This window comes from Bombina bombina, chromosome 8, assembly GCF_027579735.1.
Source record: "Bombina bombina isolate aBomBom1 chromosome 8, aBomBom1.pri, whole genome shotgun sequence".
Taxonomy (NCBI): Eukaryota; Metazoa; Chordata; class Amphibia; order Anura; family Bombinatoridae; genus Bombina; species Bombina bombina.
This window is the reverse complement of record NC_069506.1, coordinates 171311605-171328595: the sequence shown is the minus strand read 5'-3', so window position 1 is coordinate 171328595 and position 16991 is coordinate 171311605. Positions and strand designations below refer to the sequence as shown.

The window sequence follows — 16991 nt, the reverse complement described above, 5'->3', positions numbered from 1 at the left end:
TGTGAAGCTTCCAGTCACACTATTGTAGTCCTTATGATAACCATATTGTAACATTCCTTTGTGAACTGTAAGACTGCTGTTTTGTATGCAAACAGCACCAATTTCTATTCATGTGTATTGCTTTGCAACAAAATGAATACATCAATTTTACTACTAGATTTCATATTTGTGCGTATTGATTATACCATCTGGTTACATTGATATAATGTTTGTCCTAAATATGCATTAATTAGTTTGGCCATTGTGCCTAATTTAAAGTGATGGTATAGCCTAACATTTTAAAAACGCTGCGATTTATCAGCACTTAAAATAAATGGAACCTTCAGTGATGACTCTTTTAAAAGGTATACTAACGTACCTTTTCTTTGCTGCGGCCTCCTCTGACATTTCTGCTGCGGCCTGATCTGACATTTCCACCTATTAGCCAATAGCCGTGCTAGCCAGCTTTAAAAATTCGGGCACTAAATCGTATATTCTGTAACCCAAACTATTGAGGTTACCAGATATCTAGAAGAAAAAGCTTTAAATGGGAGTAATCTCCCTCTAGAAGTGGCACAGGGCTCACCTTATGTAAGTAGAGCACAAAGAAAGTATAGGGAAATAGTATAGAAGATTACATAGAACACTCACATTTAAGCATCTCAGTTGCATTTTTGTTGCTTCTTGTGTCACTAAACATGCATATATTAAATTTGCATTACTCTTGACATTTTATGAAAATCAGCATTTTAGTCAGATACCTGTATATTCTAGGCGCACTGCTAACACAATAAACCAGTCAAACAACAATATTAATAAACCAAACTATGCATTAATATTAAACAGCATAGAACATAGTCATGTAAACTTTAATATCAGTTTTAATTTTGTGTATAAAAGATGTTGAAACATTCTCTTGCCTCTTTTGATTAATTAGGTTATTGCATCTTCCATCGAAATTCATCTTCAGAACTCCCAGCAACAGACAGTGTGATCAGCATCTGTGCACCATAATATGTCCCCATTATAATTGCACGAGAATTTGTAATAGGGAAGCAGAATTTGTCAACAGCTAGGACACAGTCAGATACCATAAAAAAGATGGAACCCAAACCAGCAGAAAAATATGCCCATGAGAAGACGTAGTGTGTCATGCGTACTCTTGCTAGTGCTCTCCAAGCCATGATACCAATAAGTGCGCTGTATCCGCCTACCATATATACAAAAGGTCCATTTAAATAAGGTAAAGTAACAGTGTAAAAAGTTGCGCAAAAGAGTGCAAGGACAATAAAGACACGGATATTTAGAGGACGTAGACCAAAGGCGATTGTGTACATAAGATGTGCCAGTCCAAACATTATCATCCCTGAAAAAAAAGGGAAAGGAACATGATTTCAATGCAAATAGTCATTTTTTACAAAGACTGTTCTCAACTGTTCTGCTTTGTCATTTAACATCTGCTGTCCCACCTTTTAAATTGACATCAAAATAAAAGGTTCAAGACAAACCAGGGACCATCGAATCATGCCTCTAAACCCAACTCCAACCCCGCCCATCACAACCATGGCCACAGACAGGGATAGGCACGCACCAAGGCTGTGGCGGACATTTTCCAAAGTACATACGTTAGTGAAGGACACAAAGGTACATTTCAAATTAAAAACATTAAAAAAAAATCTCTTTGCAGATAGGGTAGTGGATACATGGTGGACTTGCCATCCAGCAGAAGTGTTAGTGACAGTGAAGTAGATTAAACATGCATGGGATAGGCATAAGGTTATGCTAGATATAAGATAAGGCCAGGAACTAATGAAAGTATTCAGAAAATTGGGTAGACTAGATAGGCCGAATGGTTCTTATCTGCTGACATATTCTATGTTTCTATAAGTCAGGAGAGCGACACTTTGCTGTCAATTGGGCTGCACGTTGGACGCCCCTGGTCTAGTTCCACAAGTACAAATTAGTCATCTAATCAAACAAGTTTAAAAACAGAATTTATGTTTACCTGATAAATTACTTTCTCCAACGGTGTGTCCGGTCCACGGCGTCATCCTTACTTGTGGGATATTCTCTTCCCCAACAGGAAATGGCAAAGAGCCCAGCAAAGCTGGTCACATGATCCCTCCTAGGCTCCGCCTTCCCCAGTCATTCGACCGACGTAAAGGAGGAATATTTGCATAGGAGAAATCATATGATACCGTGGTGACTGTAGTTAAAGAAAATAAATTATCAGACCTGATTAAAAAACCAGGGCGGGCCGTGGACCGGACACACCGTTGGAGAAAGTAATTTATCAGGTAAACATAAATTCTGTTTTCTCCAACATAGGTGTGTCCGGTCCACGGCGTCATCCTTACTTGTGGGAACCAATACCAAAGCTTTAGGACACGGATGAAGGGAGGGAGCAAATCAGGTCACCTAGATGGAAGGCACCACGGCTTGCAAAACCTTTCTCCCAAAAATAGCCTCAGAAGAAGCAAAAGTATCAAATTTGTAAAATTTAGTAAAAGTGTGCAGTGAAGACCAAGTCGCTGCCTTACATATCTGATCAACAGAAGCCTCGTTCTTGAAGGCCCATGTGGAAGCCACAGCCCTAGTGGAATGAGCTGTGATTCTTTCAGGAGGCTGCCGTCCGGCAGTCTCGTAAGCCAATCTGATGATGCTTTTAAGCCAAAAAGAGAGAGAGGTAGAAGTTGCTTTTTGACCTCTCCTTTTACCAGAATAAACAACAAACAAGGAAGATGTTTGTCTAAAATCCTTTGTAGCATCTAAATAGAATTTTAGAGCACGAACTACGTCCAAATTGTGCAACAAACGTTCCTTCTTTGAAACTGGATTCGGACACAAAGAAGGCACGACTATCTCCTGGTTAATGTTCTTGTTAGAAACAACTTTCGGAAGAAAACCAGGTTTAGTACGCAAAACCACCTTATCTGCATGGAACACCAGATAAGGAGGAGAACACTGCAGAGCAGATAATTCTGAAACTCTTCTAGCAGAAGAAATTGCAACCAAAAACAAAACTTTCCAAGATAATAACTTAATATCAACGGAATGTAAGGGTTCAAACGGAACCCCCTGAAGAACTGAAAGAACTAAATTGAGACTCCAAGGAGGAGTCAAAGGTTTGTAAACAGGCTTGATTCTAACCAGAGCCTGAACAAAGGCTTGAACATCTGGCACAGCTGCCAGCTTTTTGTGAAGTAACACAGACAAGGCAGAAATCTGTCCCTTCAAGGAACTTGCAGATAATCCTTTCTCCAAACCTTCTTGAAGAAAGGATAGAATCTTAGGAATTTTTATCTTGTCCCAAGGGAATCCTTTAGATTCACACCAACAGATATACTGGGGATGAGAGGAAACGGCGGGAATACATAAGCTAGTTTGAAGGTCCAAGGTGCTACTAGTGCATCTACTAGAGTCGCCTTGGGATCCCTGGATCTGGACCCGTAGCAAGGAACCTTGAAGTTCTGACGAGAGGCCATCAGATCCATGTCTGGAATGCCCCACAACTGAGTAATTTGGGCAAAGATTTCCGGATGGAGTTCCCACTCCCCCGGATGAAATGTCTGACGACTCAGAAAATCCGCTTCCTAATTTTCCACTCCTGGGATGTGGATTGCAGACAAGTGGCAGGAGTGAGTCTCCGCCCATTGAATGATTTTGGTCACTTCTTCCATCGCCAGGGAACTCCTTGTTCCCCCCTGATGGTTGATGTACGCAACAGTCGTCATGTTGTCTGATTGAAACCGTATGAATTTGGCCTTTGCTAGCTGAGGCCAAGCCTTGAGAGCATTGAATATCGCTCTCAGTTCCAGAATATTTATCGGGAGAAGAGATTCTTCCCGAGACCAAAGACCCTGAGCTTTCAGGGGTCCCCAGACCGCGCCCCAGCCCACCAGACTGGCGTCGGTCGTGACAATGACCCACTCTGGTCTGCGGAAGCTCATCCCCTGTGACAGGTTGTCTAGGGACAGCCACCAACGGAGTGAAACTCTGGTCCTCTGATCTACTTGTATCGTCGGAGACAAGTCTGTATAATCCCCATTCCACTGACTGAGCATGCACAGTTGTAATGGTCTTAGATGAATTCGCGCAAAAGGAACTATGTCCATTGCTGCTACCATCAAACCTATTACTTCCATGCACTGCGCTATGGAAGGAAGAGGAACAGAATGAAGTATTTGACAAGAGTTTAGAAGTTTTGATTTTCTGGCCTCTGTCAGAAAAATCCTCATTTCTAAGGAGTCTATTATTGTTCCCAAGAAGGGAACCCTTGTTGACGGAGATAGAGAACTTTTTTCTACGTTCACTTTCCACCCGTGAGATCTGAGAAAGGCCAGGACAATGTCCGTGTGAGCCTTTGCTTGTGGAAGGGACGACGCTTGAATCAGAATGTCGTCCAAGTAAGGTACTACTGCAATGCCCCTTGGTCTTAGCACCGCTAGAAGGGACCCTAGCACCTTTGTGAAAATTCTTGGAGCAGTGGCTAATCCGAACGGAAGTGCCACAAACTGGTAATGCTTGTCCAGAAATGCGAACCTTAGGAACCGATGATGTTCCTAGTGGATAGGAATATGTAGATACGCATCCTTTAAATCCACCGTGGTCATGAATTGACCTTCCTGGATGGAAGGAAGAATTGTTCGAATGGTTTCCATTTTGAACGATGGAACCTTGAGAAACTTGTTTAGGATCTTGAGATCTAAGATTGGTCTGAATGTTCCCTCTTTTTTGGGAACTACGAACAGATTGGAGTAGAACCCCATCCCTTGTTCTCCTAATGGAACAGGATGAATCACTCCCATTTTTAACAGGTCTTCTACACAATGTAAGAATGCCTGTTTTTTTATGTGGTCGGAAGACAATTGAGACCTGTGGAACCTCCCCCTCGGGGGAAGCCCCTTGAATTCCAGAAGATAGCCTTGGGAGACTATTTCTAGCGCCCAAGGATCCAGAACATCTCTTGCCCAAGCCTGAGCGAAGAGAGAGAGTCTGCCCCCCACCAGATCCGGTCCCGGATCGGGGGCCAACATCTCATGCTGTCTTGGTAGCAGTGGCAGGTTTCTTGGCCTGCTTACCTTTGTTCCAGCCTTGCATTGGCCTCCAGGCTGGCTTGGCTTGAGAAGTATTACCCTCTTGCTTAGAGGACGTAGCACTTGGGGCTGGTCCGTTTCTGCGAAAGGGACGAAAATTAGGTTTATTTTTGGCCTTGAAAGACCTATCCTGAGGAAGGGCGTGGCCCTTGCCCCCAGTGATATCAGAAATAATCTCTTTCAAGTCAGGGCCAAACAGCGTTTTCCCCTTGAAAGGAATGTTAAGCAATTTGTTCTTGGAAGACGCATCCGCTGACCAAGATTTTAGCCAAAGCGCTCTGCGCGCCACAATAGCAAACCCAGAATTTTTCGCCGCTAATCTAGCCAATTGCAAAGTGGCGTCTAGGGTGAAAGAGTTAGCCAATTTGAGAGCATGAATTCTGTCCAAAATCTCCTCATAAGAAGAATCTTTATTGAGCGCCTTTTCTAGTTCATCGAACCAGAAACACGCTGCTGTAGTGACAGGAACAATGCATGAAATTGGTTGTAGAAGGTAACCTTGCTGAACAAACATCTTTTTAAGCAAACCCTCTAATTTTTTATCCATAGGATCTTTGAAAGCACAACTATCTTCTATGGGTATAGTGGTGCGTTTGTTTAGAGTAGAAAACGCCCCCTCGACCTTGGGGACTGTCTGCCATAAGTCCTTTCTGGGGTCGACCATAGGAAACAATTTCTTAAATATAGGGGGAGGGACGAAAGGTATGCCGGGCCTTTCCCATTCTTTGTTTACAATGTCCGCCACCCGCTTGGGTATAGGAAAAGCTTCGGGGGGCCCCGGGACCTCTAGGAACTTGTCCATTTTACATAATTTCTCTGGAATGACCAAATTCTCACAATCATCCAGAGTAGATAACACCTCCTTAAGCAGGGCGCGGAGATGTTCCAATTTAAATTTGAATGTAATTACATCAGGTTCAGCTTGTTGAGAAATTTTCCCTGAATCTGAAATTTCTCCCTCAGACAAAACCTCCCTGGCCCCCTCAGATTGGTGTAGGGGCACTTCAGAACCAATATCATCAGCGTCCTCATGCTCTTCAGTATTTTCTAAAACAGAGCAGTCGCGCTTTCGCTGATAAGTGGGCATTTTGGCTAAAATGTTTTTGATAGAATTATCCATTACAGCCGTTAATTGTTGCATAGTAAGGAGTATTGGCGCACTAGATGTACTAGGGGCCTCCTGTGTGGGCAAGACTGGTGTAGACGAAGGAGGGGATGATGCAGTACCATGCTTACTCCCCTCACTTGAGGAATCATCTTGGGCATCATTTTCTCTAAATTTTGTGTCACATAAATCACATCTATTTAAATGAGAAGGAACCTTGGCTTCCCCACATACAGAACACAGTCTATCTGGTAGTTCAGACATGTTAAACAGGCATAAACTTGATAACAAAGTACAAAAAACGTTTTAAAATAAAACCGTTACTGTCACTTTAAATTTTAAACTGAACACACTTTATTACTGCAAATGTGAAAAAGCATGAAGGAATTGTTCAAAATTCACCAAAATTTCACCACAGTGTCTTAATGCCTTAAAAGTATTGCACACCAAATTTGAAAGCTTTAACTCTTAAAATAACGGAACCGGAGCCGTTTTTATATTTAACCCCTTTACAGTCCCTGGTATCTGCTTTGCTGAGAACCAACCAAGCCCAAAGGGGAATACGATACCAAATGACGCCTTCAGAAAGTCTTTTCTATGTATCAGAGCTCCTCACACATGCATCTGCATGTCATGCTTCCCAAAAACAAGTGCGCAATAGAGGCGCGAAAATGAGGCTCTGCCTATGATTAGGGAAAGCCCCTAGAGAATAAGGTGTCCAATACAGTGCCTGCCGGTTATTTTACATAATTCCCAAGAATAAAATAATTCCTCAAAGCTATGAAGTATTAAAATATGCTTATATATCAATCGTTTTAGCCCAGAAAATGTCTACAGTCTTAAAAGCCCTTGTGAAGCCCTTTTTTTCTTATGTAATAAAAATGGCTTACCGGATCCCATAGGGAAAATGACGGCTTCCAGCATTACATTGTCTTGTTAGAAATGTGTCATACCTCAAGCAGCAAAAGTCTGCTCACTGTTTCCCCCAACTGAAGTTAATTCCTCTCAACAGTCCTGTGTGGAAACAGCCATCGATTTTAGTAACGGTTGCTAAAATCATTTTCCTCTTACAAACAGAAATCTTCATCACCTTTCTGTTTCAGAGTAAATAGTACATACCAGCACTATTTTAAAATAACAAACTCTTGATTGAATAATAAAAACTACAGTTAAACACCAAAAAACTCTAAGCCATCTCCGTGGAGATGTTGCCTGTACAACGGCAAAGAGAATGACTGGGGAAGGCGGAGCCTAGGAGGGATCATGTGACCAGCTTTGCTGGGCTCTTTGCCATTTCCTGTTGGGGAAGAGAATATCCCACAAGTAAGGATGACGCCGTGGACCGGACACACCTATGTTGGAGAAACAACATTTATATAAAGACTGCTTGTGGTATTACATTATTTTTTTTTTGGTTATATTGAGAGTCTGCAACTCCTGACCAAACCCACCCACCTTGATGTTAATTGCATGATCATCATGGTTGGTTACTTACTTGGTTACGTAAGGTTTATCAGAGTAGGCAGCGGTCTTCTACAGACACCAGCACCACGCTGCCGCACAGATCAAGGAATTGGGATGGGTCACGACTCACGGTTAGTTGACTGCATGCAGCTTGATTCTTCCCTCACTTTCCCACTACTAAGCGTGGCGCCGCTTGGGTCAAGGAGGTGTGAGGACCAGCATTCATCTGTTCTACTCCTCCCTCCTTGCTGTGTCCGCAAAATGGATGGCGGACACAGCAAGGGCCAGTCACGGACACCAGTGTCTGTGTACGGACACCTTGCCTATCCCTGGCCACAGAACACCCATTTGGCTGAAGTCAATTAAGTGGAGGTATAGAGGCTGAGCTGCGGCCTTTCATGGAGCCTGTCAGGCACCAGCAAGCGTTTTCTGTGAAACTCACAAGAGCTCAGACTCAACAGAGGCAGTGGCAGCTCTTTAAGTGCTTATTACATAAAAAATGATTTGAGTAATGTATCTGTTGCATGTCTATTGATACTCCAAGGTCTGCAATTAATGAATATGACTATTTATTGTTAATTGTTAATATACATTGACACGTTTTTGTTACTGACTTTAATGTTTAGTTCTCCATATTGCTCTGGGTATTACAGCATGTGTTTGATTTCTGCAAATGCTGTTATAAGATCAGTTAATATTGCACTAACTTAATAGATACTTATTTCGCCACATATTTGTAAAGAAATGTGTAATGCAAAGAATTCTAGCATACTTACCAAGAAGAAAAGAATCTTCCCAAATTAAGGATATATCACCAGCTGCAGAGAATATCAGACCCAAAAGGATCTTTTTTCTATATGAATTTAACCTTCCTTGACCTGCTGAGTGGATTACAACAAAGAAAACCAGGCTTAGAATGGGCAGGCTTTTAATGAACGCACTATACCAGCTTGGCTCAGAAAGTGGAAGCCAGAGCCCAAAGTAAATACTGCATGTCGCCAGGAAAGGTAGTAACTTTGGTATAATACTTCTTACCTACATGGAAAAAAGAGAAGTTAAATTAATATGCATTTAACATAGGAGCATTTAACAAGCAAACAATTATTCATAGAGGCATAACTGTAGGCCATAATATATTTATCTGTCTATCTCAAAAATCCTCAAACTTAGCCCTCCAGAAGTTTTGGAACTACATTTCTCATGATGCGCAGCCAGCTGATATGCTAGCTGAGCATCATGGGACATGTAGTTCCAAAACCTCTGGAGGGCCAAGTTTGAGGATATATGGTCTATCTATTTATCCATAGAACATTGTAGTTTTCCTGAAAGATTTAGCATTTTCCAAGATGTAGTATCTCATACCAACATAAAAACAGGTTTTGCATGCGAGAGGGCAAATACTGCTACCATAGCGTGCTCTGTCTTGCCAATTACAATACCCTTTAAACACAAAAAAGGTGTACAAGAAGAAATTTAATGTAACAAAAAAATAAACCTCTCTTCATAAACAGAACATGTATTTCTCAATCACTGTATTTATCAAGTAGTTTAGGTACAGTTGCTTGTATGCCACTGAGGAAAGGACATAAGTATTATTTTAATATGTGATCAATACATGGATAGTTTACCTTATTAGAAGGAAATTAAACACTATATAGTATATTTTGTTATTAAGTTAAATGTGTTTACTATAATATTGGAAGGCAGTAAAGCAGTTATTGTTTATTGAATTGGTTACACACAGCATCAGACAAGAAGGCAGAGAGAGGCATTAAATGTAAAATTCACCAAAGGAGAATTATTTTACAAGTATTGGAGTACTGAAGTATTGTTTTAGAATTAGAGAGTTTGGCCACTAAACAAAACAATTGATGCTGCAGTTTTAAACTTCTCAACATGACTTTATAGATGAATCATTTTTGAAACACAAGAAACAAGAGACGGTATGTTTACTCATATGACTTAATTGGTTCTAAAATAAATTGTATATTTTGTCTAATGATTACTCAACACTATTAGAATATGCAACGTCTAAATTTACAATGAACTTAGTAGAGCAAAGATTGAAAATATAAGTAGAATAGGAAAGGTTATCAGATCAGTGTAATGTATAGCTGAGGAAACAGTCACTGACGACCGAGAAAAGTGTTGTGTGTTTAAAGGGACACTGAACCCAAATTTTTTCTATCATGATTCAGATAGAGCATGCAATTTTAAGCAACTTTCTAATTTACTCCTATTATCAAATTCTTTTCATTCTCTTGATATCTTTATTTGAAATGCAAGAATGTAAGTTTAGATGCCGGCCCATTTTTGGTGAACACACTGTGCTGTTCTTGCTGATTGGTGGGTAAATTCACCTACCAATAAACAAGTGCTTTCCATGGTACTGAACCAAAAGATAGCTTAGATGCCTTATTTTCAAATAAAGAAAGCAAGAGAACGAAGAAAAAATGATAATAGGAGTAAACAAGAAAGTTGTTTAAAATTGCATGCTCTATCTGAATCACAAAAGAAAAAATTTGGGTTCAGTGTCCCTTTAAATAAAGTATTTTACATTTAAACAAGAGACTTTATCCACAACTGTTTTATTTGAGATATCCACACGAATTGTGGATTTTTAACCTATTGCATCTAGACTCTTTTGGAGTAGAGTCGCTTCTTTTATTTTTCCCAATAAGCAATACGGAAGGACCTGATATACAGGGACCTGCGTCTCCATCAAGAGGACAAGTTGATCGAGTAGAGTGCCAGGAGAAAGTTATCTGTACGACTTTTAAAGGTCCAGGAGGCTGTTGTAGCACTTCTCAAGTGCTTGATATTCTGTGAGTATATTGGTATTTGTGTGGCAGTGTGTTCTACCATATTGATTGTGCACTATTGTGGCGCCTTCTTCTTTTTTACGTTTCATCTGACCGCACTTGGCTAACCAGCAAGTTTTGGAAGGAGTTGTTCGCCGTTTGCTTTGTTGTAACCCTTGGACTGTTCATGGGACTGTTTTAACTATCCAGTGGGACCCACGAATGATATGATTCAATTATTCAAATGAATTTATTAGCACTTGCATGGTGTTGCACACATTTTGCTGACATTGTTTACATTGTGTATAGTTTTGTATATCTTTAAGCACTGTATTTTTGTAATGTTTTATATATATATATATATATATATATATATATATATATGTGTTCATAAGTATACAAGTGTATATTCACTTTAGTGCTCCACCACACTTTGAATAGTGTGTTTCAATTTGATATTTCACTTTCACTATTAGTTTGGCGCATCCAACAATTTATAGATTTCATATGCTAATTTGTAAGCACTTGAAGGCCGACTCTTATTTTAGTGCATTTTGACAATTTTTAACAGCTAGACAGCGCTAGTTCACGTGTGCCATATAGATAACATTGTGCTTACTCCCGTGGAGTTATTTATGAGTCAGCACTGATTGGCTAAAATGTAAGTCTGTCAAAAGAACTGATATAAGGGGGCAGTCTGCTAAGGCTTAGATACAAGGTAATCACAGAAGTAAAAAGTATATTGATATAACCTTGTTATATTACAATAAATTTCTTCTCGGGAGTGAGAATAATGTTATCTATATAGTACACATGAACTATCGCTGACTAAAGGTTACAAACTGTGAAAATGCTCTGAGGTAAGAGGTGGCCTTCAATGACTTAGAAATTAGCATATAAGCCTACCTAGGCTTATCTTTCAACAAAGAATACCAAGAAAACAAAGCAAATTTGATTATAAAGTAAATTGGAAAGATTTTCAAATCGCTTGCCCTATCTGAATCATGAAAGTTTAATTTTGACTAGACTGTCCCTTTAACTAAAATAAAATCAATGAAATATCAACATTGATAAGATACATACTGATATCTAAATGGTTTGAAACAGACTATCTTGTTAGCTAGTCTCTTTTCACTCACTCTACCTTTCACAGATGAGAAATATGCAAGGGCAGCTTAAGATATTGTGCTGCCTGGGTTCGAGAATTAAATGAAACCCCCCTCATTAGTAAAATGACTGATTAGCATGTCAGCCTACTAGGCTGGCCTTATGCTGTGCTGTATCATTTTAACTGAACCCTTAGACCGTCCAGCACAGAAATCATTGTACTAGAAAACAAGCAATTCCAGATGTATTCATATCCACACCTGGTTCTCCCTCATTACTCTTACACCAACAATAATTTGCCAATGTGAAAATAAAAGCGATAAGCACTCAACTGAGAATGAAGAACGCTGTACAAAAGCCATACTTATATGATGAATAGTACCCACTGTGCAGTCTCTTTTAGCTTACTATGCCTTTCTAATTGGATTTATATATTCTGTAGTACAGACATCCTCAAACTTAACCCTTCAGAGGTTTAGGAACTACATTTCCCATGATGCTCAGCCAGCATATCAGCTGGCTGAGCATCATGGGAAATATAGTTCCAAAACCTCTTAAGGGCCAAGTTTGAGGATGTCTGCTGTAGTATACTATATATCATTTGAACCCTTATATATCATTTGAACCCTTTCCTAAAGAAAGCCCAGCACCAAGATACCAGGCAATTCTTCTCAAAAGTTTACTAATCAATCCCAGAAATATACGTCATCCTGTCTGACCAAGTGCTTGTTCAACCCTAAAAACACATGACTAATACATAGGTTTGCAAAAAGCAAATGTTAAAAAAATGAAAGCATTATTGTTCAATATTTAAATTTGAAAGTGTAAGGGAGTTGGGGGGGTAGTATATTTTTTTTTACATAATATATAGTGCAACGTAATGTTTGAATATGGGCAAATAAAAAAAGCGAACATTTTGGTTAGACATTTTGGGTTTTTCATCACACCAAAACCCACATATAGGCAACTCAGGTGAAAACTGTACATGGTAAGGAAGACTAGAAAAGGCCATTAAGGCCTCAAATATAATTGTCCCATAAGGAAGTAGAATCTAGAGATAAAGACATAGGAAATACATTACAGTGCAAGGCCTTGCTTTTCAGACATACTAGGGTAACGTATATAGAAACAACACCTTGCATTTAATGAAAACATTATGTGTATATCTGAAAACCTAGAGTTACATGTTTAAGTTTTTGTACTCCTTAAAGAGACATGAAACACAATTTTTTTTTCTTTCATGATTCAGATAGAGCATACAATTTAAACGACTTTCCAATTGACTTATTTTATCAAATGTGCTTTATTCTTTGTTATCATTTGTTGAAGGAGGAGCAATGCACTTCTGGGGGCTAGCTGAACACATCGGATGAGCAAATGACAATACACATATATGTGCAGCCACCAATTAGCAGCTAGCTTACCCTATATAGGTATTCTTTTCAAAAGAGGATACAAAGAGAGCAAATCAAATCAGATAACAGAATTGATTGGAAAGCTGCTTAAAATCGCATGTTATATCTGAGGTTTAAAGGGACATGAAACCCAAACAAATTCTTTCATGATTCAGATAGAACATACAATTTTAAACAACATTCCAAATTACTTTTATTATCAAATATGTTTTATTCTCTTGGTATCATTTGTTGAAGGAGCAGCAATGCACTACTGATTTCTAACAACCAATGAAAATTGGTATATATATATATATATATATATATATATATATGCAGGCACCAATCAGCAGCTAGAACCTAGGTACTTTGCTGCTCCTGAGTTTTCCTAGATAAACATTTCAGTAAAGGATAACAAGAGAAGGAAGCAAAATAAATACAACTAAATTGGAAAGTTGTTTAAAATGGTATGCTCTGTCTAAATCATGAATGTCTAATTATGACTTTACTGTCCCTTTAAGGTTAACAGCATAAGATAGTTGTTTAACATATACACTTTACAAAGAATGTCATCCTGTCTCCTTTTTATACCCATTTTTTGGCAACCAATTAGATTATATAAGATTACGTTTTTCCTATTTAGAATTCAGTTTTAAATAGTGGATCTTATAGAACATACTATAAATTTTAATAGACACTTTCACAGATTACTAAGAGGCCGTTATTAGCAACAATTTTATCCATGTGCATAATAAAAGCTGGCAGCACTCTGTTACTTTTCTAAAGAAATCTGTCATTTACAATATTACACATTTATTGTCAAAAGGGTAAAAAAACATGAATATATAAATCCTCTCTCTCTTTACAGTCACCAATTGCTGGCTGTATGATGGAAATACTTACAGTTGCCAAGGAGGTTTTCTTATATCTTGAATCAGTCTCTAAAATATCCATATTCTCATAGAGTTTACAAAATAGGTTGCAAATCGGGTGAAGTTTATTTGCAGTGTAATTAAAGAATGAAACAATTTAATATACAATACATACAGTTTAAAAGCCAGTTACACTTTAATCCCTCAGCTGTTGAACTGGACTTTTAACATATCCAAAGTGTATTTTTACTGATAACGAGGAGCCTTATCCATCTGTACAAAGAGCTCTAATGTTCTTCCTGTTATAATTCCAGGTTTTTTTCTCCTTGCCCTTTTGTTATAAACAAGAAAGAAAACAAAATCTAACTTTGTCAGGCTGAGCTCTAATATACATACTTTCTACATTGTGGGTTATACCATTTTTATACAGTTGAAGCAAAAAAATGTATTAAGATATATATGGTACTTTTATTTCATTTGGATTTTTAAAATCTGTCTTCTAATTTGTATTACATTTAGCAGTATAGTTTAACCCTTTGAGTGCTAAACACTTTCACACCTGGGTGCTAAGATTTTTAAGTTTTTTTATTTTTTGAACAAAATTTTTTTAACTTTTTTTTTTTTCAGATCCCCAAGACTTTTTGAAAGGTTAGACAATTACCTTTCCAATGGTGGGTCTTGGGGGTCTGAGATACAGGCTTCTAAGCAGCATGCACCCTGCTTGTTAAGTATAAATAAAGTTGCGCGGTGACATAATCACGTTATTGCGCGTGACGTCACAGCGCATAACGTGAAGCCCCGGCGATGCCGGTCACTATGCAGGCCCGATCGCTGGGGTAGGAGCCCCCAGATCTCCCTCAAGGTTGGAGAGTGCTAGCGACGACTCTCAGCCGTCGTTAGCACCAGAGTGGTAAACTCTGCGACGGCTCACAGCCGTCATGAGCACTCAAGGGGTTAAAAAAAAAAGCTTTACAAAAGTACTTGAACTGTTGCTAATTCTAGAAGGAAAGGTTAGGTGTATAAAAGCTAGAATGTATAGTTGTGGGTGTGTGGTAAATTGCTGTTTAAAATTATGTGCATTTTACTTAATCTTTTGTTCCTTCAACAGTTTTATGGCCTTTTCAAACCAAAGTCCACTACTGATAATCTGTACTGGAGATGACTACTTCTGTGTTTAGCATTAAAATAAATAGGATTTATCTCCATTGTGTACTAAATTTATGTCCACATGGAAACATTTTTTTTTTTTTTTACATTTCCAAAGGTCAATTGTATTAAAGCAAATTTGAAATAAGAAATGCCTCATTGTGTAAATTAAGCATGAATATAAACTATTTTTATAATGTCATTATATATTTACTGTACCTATTTGTCACAAAAATTTAAATTGCAGGTGATATGGGGTCCAATGTTTAAAAGATTGCCAGGTCAGCCGAGACATGTTCATTTCTGACTGGCCAATCTTGGAACGCTTTCGCTTTGTGAAAAACTGAGCTAGCCCTAACTGTACTGATGAGTGGTGATGCCTTCTGTAGGAAAGTATAGGGCTTGCTGCACTTGAACATTCCGAGCACATCGCCAGTGAATGTGAATCTCAGCAATGTGGAGGGGGCATATTTTCAAAACATATAATGTGTGTTTTGTAAATATAAAAATGTATTATGTTTTGTTCAGCACTCTGGGTAGCTAATGGTGGCTAATGTAACCACCAATCAGCAAGTGCTACCCAGGTGCTGAACTAAAAATGGGCCGGCTCCTAAACTTACATCTCTGCTTTTCAAATAAAGATACCAAGAGAACAAAAATTGCTGCTCTGTTATTAAAGGGATATTAAAACCCGAAAATTGTTTCTTTCATGATTCAATCACGATAAGAGAAAATATGCAGTGCTAGTAAGTAACGGAGTATACTGCATATACCTCTGTAAAACCTTTACATTTAATTGAAAATTAGCAAAGAGCTCAAAAATGATGATGTCTGATATATAAATGTATTATGATCTACAAAATTTTAAATGGAAATTTGAAACTTTGAATCTTCTCTGCTGTTTGAAAACTAGAAGAATAAATGCACATATTATGAAATAGCTCTTAAAGTGCCATTATAGTCAAAACATAACATGCTGTAATTCATTATATCAGGTAATTGTAAAGCTAGCAAATCTACACCGCTGCACTAAATAGGGTTTAACACATAGGAAACTTCTACTAACCCATGTTAAATCTGTCTGCCTATATCCTATATAATAAATGGCCAAGTATGTTTGTCAGATGCAGTAGAGACTGTACGTGACAAACATACCTGGCCGTTTGGATCCTGACACTCAGCACTCAGCACAGAGCAAGGCTGAAGCGGAGTGTCAGGGGGTGTGGCCGACGGGAGCATCGCGATGGGGGCGTGGCCGACGGGAGCATCGCGATGGGGGCGTGACTGGGTGCGACGAGGGGCATGGTCGGGCGGGTGTCACCATGATGGGGCGTGGCCGGGCAGGGTGCCGCGAAGGGGGCGTGGCCAGATAGGCAAAGGGTTTGAAAGACAGAGCCAGAGAGGGTGGGAGAAGGGCCAGAGAGGGTGGGAGAAGGGCCAAATAGAGGGGGGAGAGAGCCAAAGGGGGGGGAGAGAGAGCCAAAGAGGGGGAAGAGAGAGAGAGCAAAAGAGGAAAGCGAGCCAAGGAGCAGAGAGCAAAAGAGGGGAGAGAACCAAAGAGGGGAGAGAGAGAGCAAAAGAGGGGATAGAGAGCGCAAAAGAGGGGGGGAGAGAGTAAGCAAAAGAGAGGGGGGAGAGAGTAAGCAAAAGAGAGGGGGGAGAGAGTAAGCAAAAGAGAGGGGGGAGAGAGTAAGCAAAAGAGAGGGGGGAGAGAGTAAGCAAAAGAGAGGGGGGATAGAGTAAGCAAAAGAGAGGGGGGAGAGAGTAAGCAAAAGAGAGGGGGGAGAGAAAGCAAAAGAGAGGGGGGAGAGAGAGCAAAAGAGAGGGGGGGGGAGAGCAAGGGGTGGGACCGCTGTACTGCAAAAAATGGCCCGTGTACACAGGCTTTAGTACTAGTAACTGTTATATTTGAATACTCATTAACTGAAAATGTCTCTCTTTTATTATTTCAAACTGAAAAAGGAGAAAGACAATATGCTGAAAATGGAGGAAGGAAGGTGTAGCAACTAGGATGGAAGGCTGCCAGT

At 39.4% G+C, this 16991-nt stretch overlaps 1 protein-coding gene across 1 annotated transcript; it reads right to left on the bottom strand.

The window, feature by feature from the left end:
- Positions 1–917: 917 nt before the first annotated feature.
- On the bottom strand, positions 918–13972 carry TMEM86B (transmembrane protein 86B). Its single transcript, XM_053689939.1, has 3 exons — positions 13850–13972; positions 8421–8679; positions 918–1345 (listed from the first exon to the last, which is right to left on the bottom strand). Exons 1-3 carry the CDS (start codon positions 13898–13900, stop codon positions 918–920), a joined length of 738 nt encoding a protein of 245 aa, XP_053545914.1. The 5' UTR covers positions 13901–13972.
- Positions 13973–16991: the final 3019 nt, after the last annotated feature.

Bases quoted from the DNA above. Each gene is read 5' to 3' on its own strand.
- TMEM86B (XM_053689939.1), bottom strand. From the start codon at position 13,900: ATGGATATTTTAGAGACTGATTCAAGATATAAGAAAACCTCCTTGGCA. The intron at 8,680-13,849 runs GTAAGTATTTCC...TTTTCCATGTAG, and splicing joins AGAAAACCTCCTTGGCAACT to GTAAGAAGTATTATACCAAA. The intron at 1,346-8,420 runs GTAAGTATGCTA...CTTTTTTTTCAG, and splicing joins GGAAGATTCTTTTCTTCTTG to GGATGATAATGTTTGGACTG.